The sequence below is a fragment of the Zonotrichia albicollis genome, chromosome 5 (genome assembly GCF_047830755.1).
Source record: "Zonotrichia albicollis isolate bZonAlb1 chromosome 5, bZonAlb1.hap1, whole genome shotgun sequence".
In the NCBI taxonomy this organism is placed as follows: domain Eukaryota; kingdom Metazoa; phylum Chordata; class Aves; order Passeriformes; family Passerellidae; genus Zonotrichia; species Zonotrichia albicollis.
Window position 1 is genome coordinate 66016287 of NC_133823.1, and position 12548 is coordinate 66028834.

The window sequence follows — 12548 nt, forward strand, 5'->3', positions numbered from 1 at the left end:
GAAGAATGCATCAGCTTCCATGTCCTGAATGCAGCCTGAAGCTCACACATCGATCTGTAACATTTCTGGTTTGCACAAAATGCATGCTCGACTCAGACACAAGATTATATTTTTGTGTGCAAATGTGTGGGAGTGTAAATAGTTTTCTGCGACATCAGAGAGGGGAGGAATTTGTCGTTTTCTAAACAATCTGTCTTGTGGCTCCTTTTCCTTTAAAATACTTGGCATGTAGAAGGTGTGCTTAGCACAGGCTGTCGCGGTGGAGCATGAAGTGCTATTTCGAACAGGATGAAAAAGATCATCTGAAGTAGCACTGGAACAGCAAATAAAAAGCTCTGAGACAATCGCACACATGAACACACAGAGGAACGGGGCTCAGGCAGAGGCAGCTGCGCTGAGGGCAGAGACGCTGCGAGAGGCAGCCAGAGAATGCGAAATGTTCCTGACTTGGGGAGAAGGAGGAGGACAGGTTTCGTGGGGCGGAGGAGCTCTCGCAGGGCTCCGAGCAGGAGCACAAAGACTGAGGACACGCAGGTTGTAGGCAAACAAGCAGCACGAAGACGCTCTTGCGGCATGGACAGCGAGACGTCAGCCCCGGCTCTTTTACTAAGCAAAGCCACTTAAAAGCTCGCAGCGAGTTAAACAAGGGGTAACCCAAAGTATGTAAATCAGGAGTGCGATCGCATTTCTCCTGGCAGGAAGGGGAGGAATTAAAATCACAAAACCCCGCTTGAAATTGCCATGAAAATTCGGGGGGTGGGGAGCAGAGACGTTGATTTAAAGTTGCCCATTAGTCATTTGCGCCCCCCAGCCCCCATCCTTGGCGGGCGCTGACCGAGGGGCCCCCTCCCCATCGCTTCCCCTCCCTTCCCTCCCCTTCTCTCCCCTCCCCTCCCCGGCTGATTGGCTGCACTGGGCTCAGCACAGGCCGGGCAGAAGCTTTGTCTGGGGACTTGGAGTGAAGTTGCGGAGGAATTTAGGCTGGAGCCGGCGAGGGAGGGCGCTCAGTGCGGCGGCGAGCGCGGAGCAGGCGGGAGGACGGGCTGCGCATCCATCCCCATCCCGCCCGCGGTCCCTGGATGCCGAGGGTGGGAGAGGAGCACGCTGCCCCCCGGAGCATCTCAGCCTGGAAGAGGAGCGCCGAGTCAAATGAGAAAGCGTGGATTGCTTACAGACTGTATCTGGATGTCCCGGAACGGTGTGTATAGAAAAAGCCAAAAGTTTTCTGATCTGTAAGTTATTAATACTTGGCTGGCTAGAAAAGGCGTTTTCAAGCTGCAAAGGACCAGATGTGCTTTGGATTTAAGGTACCGAAGGAAGGCAAAATAATTGCTTTTTAACTTATTGGGAGAAATTAATTGCAAAAACTTACAAATGTATCGAATCGACGGTAAAATGCACTTTTTATTCCTTTTTGCACTGATCGTAATATCTTGCAATAATGCTGTGCTGGGCAAGAATTTGAAATACAGGATTTATGAGGAGCAGAGGGTTGGATCAGTAATAGCAAGACTATCGGAGGATGTTGCTGATGTTTTATTAAAAATGCCTAACCCTTCCTCAGTTCGGTTTCGAGCCATGCAGAGGGGAAATTCTCCCTTGCTTGTAGTCCGTGAGGATAATGGAGAAATCAGCATAGGAGCTAAAATTGATCGGGAACAACTGTGCCAGAAAAACTTAAACTGCTCCATAGAGTTTGATGTGATCACTCTGCCCACTGAGCATCTGCAGCTTTTCCATGTTGAAGTTGAAGTGCTGGATATTAATGACAACTCTCCACAGTTTTCCAGAGCTCTTATCCCTATTGAGATATCAGAGAGTGCAGCTGTAGGAACTCGGATCCCTTTGGACAGTGCTTTTGATCCAGATGTGGGAGACAACTCCCTTCACACTTATTCCCTTTCTGCAAACGATTTCTTTAGCATTGATGTGAGAACCAGGACTGACGGTGCTAAGTATGCAGAGCTGATTGTGGTCAGAGAGCTGGATCGTGAGCTGAAGTCCACTTACGAACTCCAACTCACTGCTTCTGACAAAGGGGTGCCTCAGAGATCTGGGTCATCCCTCCTGAAAATCAGCATTTCTGATTCCAATGACAACAGCCCTGTGTTTGAGCAGCAGTCATATATTATCCAGCTCTTGGAAAACTCTCCTATTGGGACTTTGCTCATAGACCTCAATGCTACTGATCCAGATGAGGGCGCCAATGGGAAGGTCGTGTATTCCTTTAGCAGTCATGTGTCTGCCAAAATTATAGAAACTTTTAGGATAGATCCAGAAAAAGGTCACCTGACCCTGCTGAAGCAAGTGGACTATGAAGTAACCAAATCCTATGAAATTGACGCTCAGGCTCAGGATATGGGGCCAAATTCTATTCCAGCTCACTGCAAAATTATAATTAAAGTTGTGGATGTGAATGACAACAAGCCAGAAATCAACTTAAATCTGATGTCCACAGAGAGAGAAGAGGTAGCTTGCATTTCTGAGGGGTCACCCCTGGACACCTTTGTTGCCCTGGTCAGAGTGCAAGATAAGGACTCTGGTGTGAATGGAGAGATCACTTGTAAGCTCCATGGGCACGGCCACTTTAAACTTCAAAAGACTTATGAAAATAACTATTTAATCTTAACTAATGCCACTCTAGATAGGGAAAAGAGATCTGAATACATCTTGACTGTAATAGCAGAGGACAAGGGAACGCCAAGTCTCTCCACAGTGAAACACTTTACTGTCCAAATCAGTGATGAAAATGACAACCCACCCCGCTTCCAGACAAACAGATATGAAGTTGTTATCTTGGAAAATAACTCTCCTGGAGCATACATCACATCAGTCACAGCCACAGACCCAGATCTAGGTGACAATGGGCAGGTGACATACACTATTTTGGAGAACTCTGTTTTGGGAAGTTCTATAACCACCTACGTGACCATCGATCCCTCCAACGGGGCGATCTATGCCCTGCGAACCTTTGATCATGAAGAAGTAAATCAAATTGCCTTCATGGTCCAAGCTAGGGATGGAGGGAGCCAGCAGCTCATTAGCAATGCCACGGTTGTACTCACCATCATCGATGAGAATGACAACGCTCCCGTCATCGTGGGGCCGGCGCTACGCAACAGCACAGCAGAAATCTCAATCCCTAAAAATGCTGAAATTGGCTTTCTTGTCACCAGGATAAGGGCTACAGACAGAGACTCTGGTATGAACTCTGAGCTCAGCTGCTCCATAGCAGCTGACAAGGAAAACAACATCTTTGTGATGGATCCCCAGACTTGTGACATCTCTATCAATGTGAGTGTTGAATCAGTTCCAGCAAAACAATGGGAGTTTTTGGTGATAGTCCAGGATAAAGGTAGTCCTCAGCTTAGTACTAAAGCTCTTCTGAAATGTACCATTTTGGAGCATGTTTATTCATTTTCAAGCACTGAAGCAACTTTGATAAGCCAGCCCTCCCTGGACATCTCCATGATAACCATTATATCCTTAGGATCTATATGTGCTGTGCTGTTGGTTATTATGGTTATCTTTGCCACGAGATGCAATCGAGAGAAAAAGGACACCAGGTCTTACAACTGTCGCGTGGCCGAATCGACCTACCAGCACCACCCAAAACGTCCCTCCAGGCAGATCCACAAAGGGGACATCACACTGGTGCCAACGGTAAATGGCACTCTGCCCATCAGGTCCCACCACAGAGCTTCACCGTCATCCTCCCCGGCCCTGGAGAGGGGTCAGATGAGCAGCCGGCAGAGCCACCACAGCCACCAGTCCCTGAACAGCCTGGTGACCATCTCCTCCAACCATGTGCCTGAAAACTTCTCCCTGGAACTCACCCATGCTACACCAGCTGTCGAGGTAAGGTCCAGACCTTGGTTTTGCACATCCATTTATGCAGACACTCATTTGGAAGCCTACACACTCCAATTCCCTCATGGGAATGTGTAATGGATTTCTCTTCGATGTCACAGCTTTTCAGTTTTACTCCAATATTAACAGATTCCATTGCCCTGAGGAACAGGGTTAAATCTATTGGCAATAGCATTATTCCTTGGTTCTTCCCTGTAAGGTCAAAACAGTGGAGTGGAACATAGTGCTCTGCACTGGTCAACTGTTCACTCTTCCTTGCCTTCCCTCTCCCTCCTCTCTGTGCAGCTCCATCTGAGAAAGGGGACCTGAGTATTTATATTCAGAAACAATCCAGGAAACTCTTTGATTAATGGGGGTGCAGAACTAAAGCATTCTGACACAGTTTGAGTACAGCTGCAGTGACATACAGCTGCACTGTATCTCAAACTTTGAGGCTCTCTTAGTTTTTACTGCAAATGCTGGGTCATAGCTTGAATAAATAAGAGCTGTGTCCTGGTAACTCTTCACATGTAAAGTAAGGCTGTTTTGTTTTGAATTAGGATCCTGGAATATTAAAGGCTTGATTCTAATATATTAAACCAAAACAAAACTCCACCTCTGTTTAATTGCTTGTTTTGCTTGTTAAAGAATAAATTATTAGGAATTCAGAGGCTAATGAACAGCATTGAACTTCCTCATTTTACAGAGTCTTCAGATGTTTTCTGTGTCAAACACTACACTATCAAATAGTCTATTATACTGCATTATATATGTGCAGGAATTTGATTTAATTAAATATTAAAGGAGAAAAAAAGAAACCTCAAACAAACCTGAGAAACAAATTAGTGGTTTTACACCTAGGAGCTTGAGCTTTCATTTCAAGGAATCAGTCTTTTCACCTTTTCTTTAGCAGGTTTCTCAGCTTCTCTCAATGCTTCATCAGGGCCAGTATCAACCAAGGCCAAGTTTTCGAGGAAACAAATATTCCAGAAGCTACAGGTAAGAATCCAGTTTGTTCGGCTACATATGAGTGTAGGATCAGAAATATAGAGACATCTATTTTTAAAGAAAATGTGGATTATAACGCACTTGAGATAATGTAGTTCTCCACAATTCTCTTTACAGATATGCCCTACAAGATATGGATAAATTCAGCTTGAAAGACAGTGGCCGGGGTGATAGTGAAGCTGGAGACAGTGATTATGATTTGGGGAGAGAGTCTCCAATTGACAGACTTCTTGGGGAAGGATTCAGTGACCTTTTCCTTACAGATGGAAGAATTCCTGCAGGTAAGAGCAGAATGGAAGCTGAGCAGTTTATTTACAGTTCTGCCTGGCTGTCACTTTGATAAACCTACTACTGAGAAAGCAAAAATTCTTTAGCTTTCAAGTCCTATATTTCCTTCCTTTTTTACTTTGCTTCATGATAAATACTGAGTTGAAGCCTTGATGTATCTACTAAAATGAAACCTCAGATACAACTGCAAATCTATCCAGAGCAATGCCTACTGTATTTTTTGTTACTCACATCATAAGCTGGCTCCAAATTCCTCCTAAAAGTATGATCTGCTCCAAGCCCTTAGACTTTTAATGACTGGGTGGATGTTTTTGCAAAGCCAGGCAGTTGTGGTTTGTTAAAAATACAGTGACCTATAATTTGGGAGATAGGTTTTCCACAGTGGATTTGATCCATATGACAAAAACCTTGACTATTTAGAAATTGAGTATGAAAGTGAACTAGAAATATGGATGGAGAAGAAAGAAAAGTGTTTTTCCCACTGAAAAATGAACTTGAGTGGAAAGGGAAAGTTCTAAATATTTCCCAGATTTTAAATCTTGCAATGCTAATTTCTGGAAGCAAGAGCTTAAGAGGTACAATTCAAGGGCAGAGGGCAGAAAGGAAAAAAAATTAGAAAAGGGTGAGTGGCAGTAGGATAAACACACATACACATATTCATGCATATGAAGTATTGCTTTTAAATTTATGCCCAAATAAAAGTTGAATGAAAGGTCATGGGAATTCATGCTTAGTACAGATAGAAGAATTTTGTAATTACTTTAATAATTATACAGCCTCTGGTTGTACCCTAGATCTTGTTCTTACTTCAGATCATATTTAGTTTTCTCTGTATAACCAGAGGGCCAGATAATTTCAGTAGGGTTCACTGAACCACGTTTATAAATTGAACAAGTTTAGTAAAGCAATTTTATAAATGGAGGCCCTTTGCTTTGGGAGGTGGTGCAGCACATGGCCTTCCTAAAGTGACCCCCATGTATTAGCCAGGGTTGTTATGCTAGACAAGACAGAACACCAGAAGTTCAGGTTGTTTTTCACATACAATTTAACTTTAAAATTTTCTGTGCATATTTTGCTCCAGTCTAGGTCTTGTATCACATACCCAGCCATTCACCTGCCTCCTCAAATGTGCTCAAAACCAGCGGCCTTGAAGAGTTTGTTTTCAGAATCTTTTACCTAAATCTGGACTTCTAATATATTTTTATCCTCATCCTCCCTAACTCCTACTTGTTCCTCTGCCAGCTAGCATGAGGCATGTCTCATTCTCTCCCATGCTCTAGGAAGGAGACAGGGAGGGATATCCTGGAGCTCTGAGTGGGCCTGGGGAACTTGAAGTGCAGTGGTGTTTGCACTGGCACCCTGCCCTGCTGCTGCCAAGGAAGGGTGATCCCTTTACAGTGGGCAAATGGGAATGGTTGTCCTCTTAGCTGGCTGAAGTGCCCATGACCCATTTTCAGCTCTTACAATTCCCTCTCTAAAGAGTAAGCCTAAGGATAGGATTTCCAAAAATGCCAGGCTAATTAAATTCAAAGTAAGGGAAACTCCTCTCAGTGCAGACAGAACTGGGTTGGGCTATCAAGATTGGTATTTAGTCTCACCCAGATGTCCATTTATTGCTATGCCTGGCCTTAATCCTTCAGATAAGTCTGTTGAACCTGTTCCGATGAGACCTGAATTGATCTACAATCCCAATATATGAAAAGGAAAAGAAAACTTCCTGAAGGTTTCCTGTTCTCCATTCTGAAAGGTTTCTGCATTGTCAGTCTAGACACAGGCAAAAATGCTGTGGGAAGGTCCTTTCAGTTTGTCTATTTAAGGTGGAACAAGAAAGGAATGGAGCCAGTCCCCCAAAACTCCACAAATTACATGATTGGAAAGTTCCATAGCTGTCCTTGAAAGACTTGTTTCTTTTTCTTTTTAAATCTTAACCAGCAAGTTTAAGTTCTGGAAAAAAATAAAAAGAGAAAAAAAAAAGCTGTTGTTGATCTGGCCATTTTTAAATTTATTGCTGATTTAAGGACAGATTGTGTCACCATTCAGTTACTTCATAGTATCTTTTGATCTTATGTTCAGGAATGTCAGAATTTATTATTTTAAACTAAAACCATTCCTGATAAAAATGGCTGCAAAACTGTCATTAAGACAAACTTCACTGCTAATGAAATGCCAGAGCACTGAAAGTATCTAATGAATTTAAAGGAGTCTTAAAGGAATCTTCTTAATTAGGAGTATAATCCTCACCTTCTGGGATGACTTGAGAACTGGTCATGGATCACTTATATATCTTTTGACAGTTCTAACTCTTGGGCATTTTCAGGAAAATGTCATATATGGGAACAAATACTTGCAGGCATTTCAGTCACTTGTATCAAAACTTCAGCCACTGATATGTTCTAGTTTGCTTTTTTTGTTTGAAACTTCCAGGATCAGCAGTTATTTTGCAATAGATTGAGCAATATCCAGGCTGCAGTCTGAGCTTGTAATCTTGAAGAAATTCATACTGTTGCAGGCATGACATGGAGAAAGTTTATACTCATAGGAATGGAAAGGCCATTAGAAAAGCAAACAATATGATAGGCTGTGTATAGTGCAAAAATATAGTGCTGACAGTATGAGAGTAGGGCTTTATAAATCACTAGTACATCCAAAACTGAAATACTCTGTTCCGTTCTGCTTACACCACTACAAAAAGATTTTTTGATAAATGGAGTGGATCCAGAGCCAGATGGGAAATGTGTTGAGGGAGCAAGGAAAACTTCCAGGGCATGACTGCAAACATTTCTTTTGCAGTCAGTATATGCTGAGAAAGAACAAGAAACTCTATTCTGTGTGGGATAATCTAACCATTAAGTGATATGGGCAGGAGTTTCTTATGGTCAAAATATGCATAATGCAAAGAGTCTGTCATTTCTGAAAGCTGTCTTGAAGTTGGTGACTCGGACCCATTAGGGCCCCAGCAGCACCCAGATCTTCTCCAGCAGGCACACAGACACATGGCGTGAGGCGAGGCTTTGTGTCCTACCATCAGTTCCCTTTGGGCTGGAAAATTAAGCATCTGTCCTGGCACATCCCTCCCTGCAGGTCTGTCAAATTGGGCTTTGCCTGTCTCTGCTTCCAGGAGCCATTCCCAGGCCTCTTGGAATATTTGCAAAGGACCCTCGCAGTGCCCCTTTGTGGGCCAGTCTGGAGCAGTGGAGCACTCAGAGTTCAGTCGTTTGCCCCACGTTATCGTTTCTACCTGAGAGAAACAGGGAGAGAGTTTGAGAGAGCAGCTCTTCCATCTTCTGCTCTTCAGCCCTCATGGCTGGACTGGGTTCCCATCCAGCGGGTTAGAGCTCTCCTTATGCCAAGGCCTGAGCCAGGATGGGCCAGTAACCTGAGCTACAGAGCTGCAAGTACTCCTGAGAGTATAAATCCAGTATGAACACCAGAGTCACACAGGCTGGGAATTAGACCCTCAAATTCTGATAGTGGATTCAAATTTAACTGATTTAGTTTAAAAGGTAATATAAAATAAAAGGCAGTGGATCACCTTGAGTTCTACATATACTTCATTGTGAGAACAAAGGAGTTGTTTAATGGAAAAGGAGATCCCTCGAAATGTTATTATTCTTTGCTCTTAATTTCCCCTTGATTGCTCTGATATGCCTCAGTTGTTGCATGTGGAAGACTTCTCTAAAACTCAAGTGAGTGCTTGGAGGCGGAAATTTCTTCCTTTCATTTTATATTTTTTAATGAGCTAGAACTGTACAAAGGGTTCATGTGGCTTCAAGCCACAAGTGCTTGTTTTTCCACCTGCAATTCACATGTTTATCTTCATCTTAGCTAAGAGATTGCATTACTCTCTTACATGAACTGCGCTGGTTGTTCTCGTTCTTGGCAATGGAGGTACCAGACCGTTTGTATTTGCCATGTTCCTGCACAGAGCAGAGAGGGGGAATTGTGGGAATCCATAAAATCAGAGGGTTTTGGGAAAGCTGCAAAAGGCAGGCCTCAGAGACAGCAGAACTGTGATTAGAGCTAAGCAGCAGCCATGAGATTGGTCAGCAGAAAAATTATTTAAACTGTAGAAAAGCAAGGACAAATAGGACAATGATTTGTGTATTAACACTTGTCTAGAATAACTCTCTAAGCTACAGAAAAGTTTATCTAGCAAGATATTAGGAAAGTTGAAGCTTAATAGTGGAGCTCTGTGCATTGTCTTTTAAGGCTTACAAGCAGGTATTGTATTTGAAATAAGCAAGCATTGTTTTAACCAAAGGTACCTGTGCTTATAGTGGTTGGATGGAACTACTGTCAATGTGCTTTTGCTTTGTGTGATTGGTCCAAAAACTTATAAAGTGAGTTGTAACATTAAGTTCTTAGTCTGCTGCCTGGGATGTGAGCTGGTGGCATCTTCCCACTGTCACAACCATGTAATGAGAGTGATGCTGGAAAATGAAACAGCTTGAGGCAGTTCCACAGCAGCCCCATCCCGTCTGTGATTTGTACACAGACCCCGGCTGGTGTCAAACGCCTCTGGGGGATTGCAGTGCTGGTGGCAGGCACCCCTGCGAGTGCAGGTGCTGCATGCAGCAGGAGGGGTGCTCACTCTCCCGTGTCTCTCTTGCAGCCATGCGCCTGTGCACGGAGGAGTGCAGGGTCCTGGGCCACTCGGACCAGTGCTGGATGCCCCCGCTGCCCTCTCCTTCTTCCGACTACAGAAGCAACATGTTCATCCCTGGCGAGGAGTTCCAGGCACCGCAGCAGCAGCACCTGCAGCAGCAGCAGCACCACCAGGGCCTCGAGGAGGATGCCCAGGCAGCTGACGCCAGTGAGAAGAAGAAGAGCTTTTCAACATTTGGGAAGGACTGCCAGAGCGAGGAGGATTCAGGGGACTCCTGCACCTCCTCGCTCCTCTCGGAAATGAGCAGCGTCTTCCAGCGCCTGCTGCCGCCCTCGCTGGACGCCTACACGGAGTGCAATGAGACGGATCGCTCCAACTCGCTGGAGCGCAGGAAGGGACATTTGCCAGCCAAGAATGTGAATTATCCACCGGGGGTGGCAGCCTGGGCAGCCAGCACGCATTTCCAAAACCCTGCCAGCAACGGGCCCGCTCTGGGGACTCACTCGGGCGCGCAGCCTTCGTCCAAATGGCTGCCGGCCATGGAGGAGATCCCGGAGAATTACGAAGAGGATGATTTTGACAATGTGCTCAACCACCTCAGCGATGGCAAACATGAACTCATGGATGCCAGTGAGCTGGTGGCAGAAATTAACAAGCTGCTGCAAGATGTCCGGCAGAACTAGTTGTTTCAACAGCCTATTTTTCCATATTTATGGAAAACTGGAAGGGGAAAAAACAAAAGAACAAAAAATAGACTGAGGAGAACTGGCATTGCCAACTAGTTGCATTTATCATAAATGTGTCTGTGTATGTTGAATATTAAAATACTGTATTTTCATATGTACACAATGCAAGTGTGATTATCTTTATCTGTATTTTAAAAATACATTTGTACCTTATATTTATGTGTAATTTAACAAATAAATTTTATTTTTGTACACCCACAGCAAGCATGTTTTCCTAAATGTATATAGATGGTACCACCCTTGTCAAAGTTAGAGCATTCTTGCCACACAGGCATGTTTTAAAAAAAAGAAAGAAAAAACAAGAAGAAGGATTTGTTTTCCATTATAATTTCTTTCAAATGTTTCAAATACAAATTCAAAACACTGAAAAAGTTATGCAAATGTTAGTTTCAGTAAATGATCCAACACCTTTTTTGCAATGTTTTATTCTTATAATAAATAATTGTAACTCCCACAAAACCTAAAATGTCCTTTTTTATTTTGATGCTTTTGGTCTATAGAATAATTTTCTAATTTAAGTCATGGATTATTGCAGGCTGAAATTTTCCTGTCTTTGGCACATAAGTGTTTTCCCCAGTGAACAAATAATGGAATTCTGTGATGGGTCTTCCACTGTGATCTCTGCAAAAAAAAAATGTAAATTTGTTGTGCTGTTGTTACACTGCAAAGCCAGTTGAAGTCAGCAGTGTATACTTGAAAGACAGCAATAAAATCAGCTTTTCCGACCTCAAGCTGAATTCTGAATTTATGTAAATACAAAAATTGCAATGAACTGCTTTATCTTTGTAAATGACACCAAAATAAAAGCAATGTTGCATCTTCCAGAAAAACAGCTATATTTTGCCTCTGCACAGCAGCTACATTTTATATTAGCTATATTCTCTGTTGTAAGTGTGCCTGTCTTTTGTTTGTAAAGCAGTAGAAAAATGTTTGAACTTCCTAGCAATGGGCAAGCCAGCAGGTACATTTGCTCTGGCTGCATCCCATCTTTCCATAGTGGGGCTTTTCTCTGTCCTGAAGCTTGGTGAAAAGTCATTTATATTATGGTGCCATTGCTGTAGTGGGGGTGATGTAACTAATATTGCTCAGATAAAAGTCAATGTCATCCTTTTAATTACGTCTTCAAAACTGTTTTTTGTTAGCCTATCACACACAAGGAGATCTTTTTAGTAGCAAACAAATGGATTTTACTGTTGAGAAACATGGGTGGGTTTTGAACCCCCTGTGCTCATTTCAGGAGTGTTAAGAGACAGCCGTAAAAAACTGTATTTTTTTGGCATTTATGCAAATGGATATTTTATATGATATATATTTTTTTGCCAGAACTGTGGAAAACTGTTGGAATAATCCAAGTCAACCTGGGCACAAAACTGATACATTGGTTCTGGAGAATGGCCCTGGTAAAGTATCTTATAAAATATTTTTTTTTTTTTGTGCTAGACACAAAAATTCCTGCTTAATGTTATCCCCAAAAAGCAAAAATTTTGTTGTATGCATAAGCTTAATTTGCTTTCTTTGTGTGCAAGGAAACTTTAATCTCCTTATTGGTTCCACAGTGCTGTAGATGGGACATTTGAAGATGCGTAGACATTTGTTGACACCTGAACAATGGAGAGGTTCTCACCTTGTTCTCACCATCAGGAGCTCAGTCTATGCTTTAGTGGTTAGAACCCAGCGCCTAACATTGGGAGGTTTCTTACAGCACCTCTGAATGCAAACAGGACTTGAGCCTCATCGAGTTGCCATCTTTTTTTGAGAGGAAGAAGCTGTAACACCTCACTAAATATTGGACACCTCCTCCCTGTTTTTACCCTTCATTCCTGCTAATAGGGATTATTGGCCCCACAAGCCTCGTCTGGGTCCCATTCTCCCGCTCCCCCTCACTCCAGGGGCTCAGTGTGGAGCAGGCACTTGTTCTAGGAGTGTTTGTCCTCTTTGGCTCTCAGGGTCCACTCAGGACTGACTTCATAGCTGTGTCTCCAGCCCATATCCAGCTGCTGCTGTCAGGAGTCCTTGGATCCTCATTCTGGTTTGTCACCTTGACAATGGAT

At 43.3% G+C, this 12548-nt stretch overlaps 1 protein-coding gene across 2 annotated transcripts; it reads left to right on the plus strand.

Moving 5' to 3' along the window:
• The first annotated feature begins 194 nt into the window (after positions 1-194).
• On the plus strand, positions 195-11904 carry PCDH18 (protocadherin 18). Of its 2 annotated transcripts, none has more exons than XM_005485633.3 (4): positions 195-3858; positions 4760-4848; positions 4975-5138; positions 9758-11904. In XM_005485633.3, exons 1-4 carry the CDS (start codon positions 1375-1377, stop codon positions 10432-10434), a joined length of 3414 nt encoding a protein of 1137 aa, XP_005485690.1. In that variant the 5' UTR covers positions 195-1374; the 3' UTR covers positions 10435-11904. The 2 variants fall into 2 exon arrangements, with proteins under 2 accessions (XP_005485690.1, XP_005485691.1); XM_005485634.3 differs by having other exon boundaries at positions 199-3858; positions 4763-4848; positions 9758-11900.
• Positions 11905-12548: the final 644 nt, after the last annotated feature.

Excerpts from the sequence above, each read along its gene's own strand:
- PCDH18 (XM_005485633.3), top strand. The coding sequence starts at position 1,375 with ATGTATCGAATCGACGGTAAAATGCACTTTTTATTCCTTTTTGCACTG. Across the intron at positions 3,859-4,759 it reads ATGCTACACCAGCTGTCGAG|CAGGTTTCTCAGCTTCTCTC; the intron begins GTAAGGTCCAGA and ends CCTTTTCTTTAG. Across the intron at positions 5,139-9,757 it reads AGATGGAAGAATTCCTGCAG|CCATGCGCCTGTGCACGGAG; the intron begins GTAAGAGCAGAA and ends TCTCTCTTGCAG.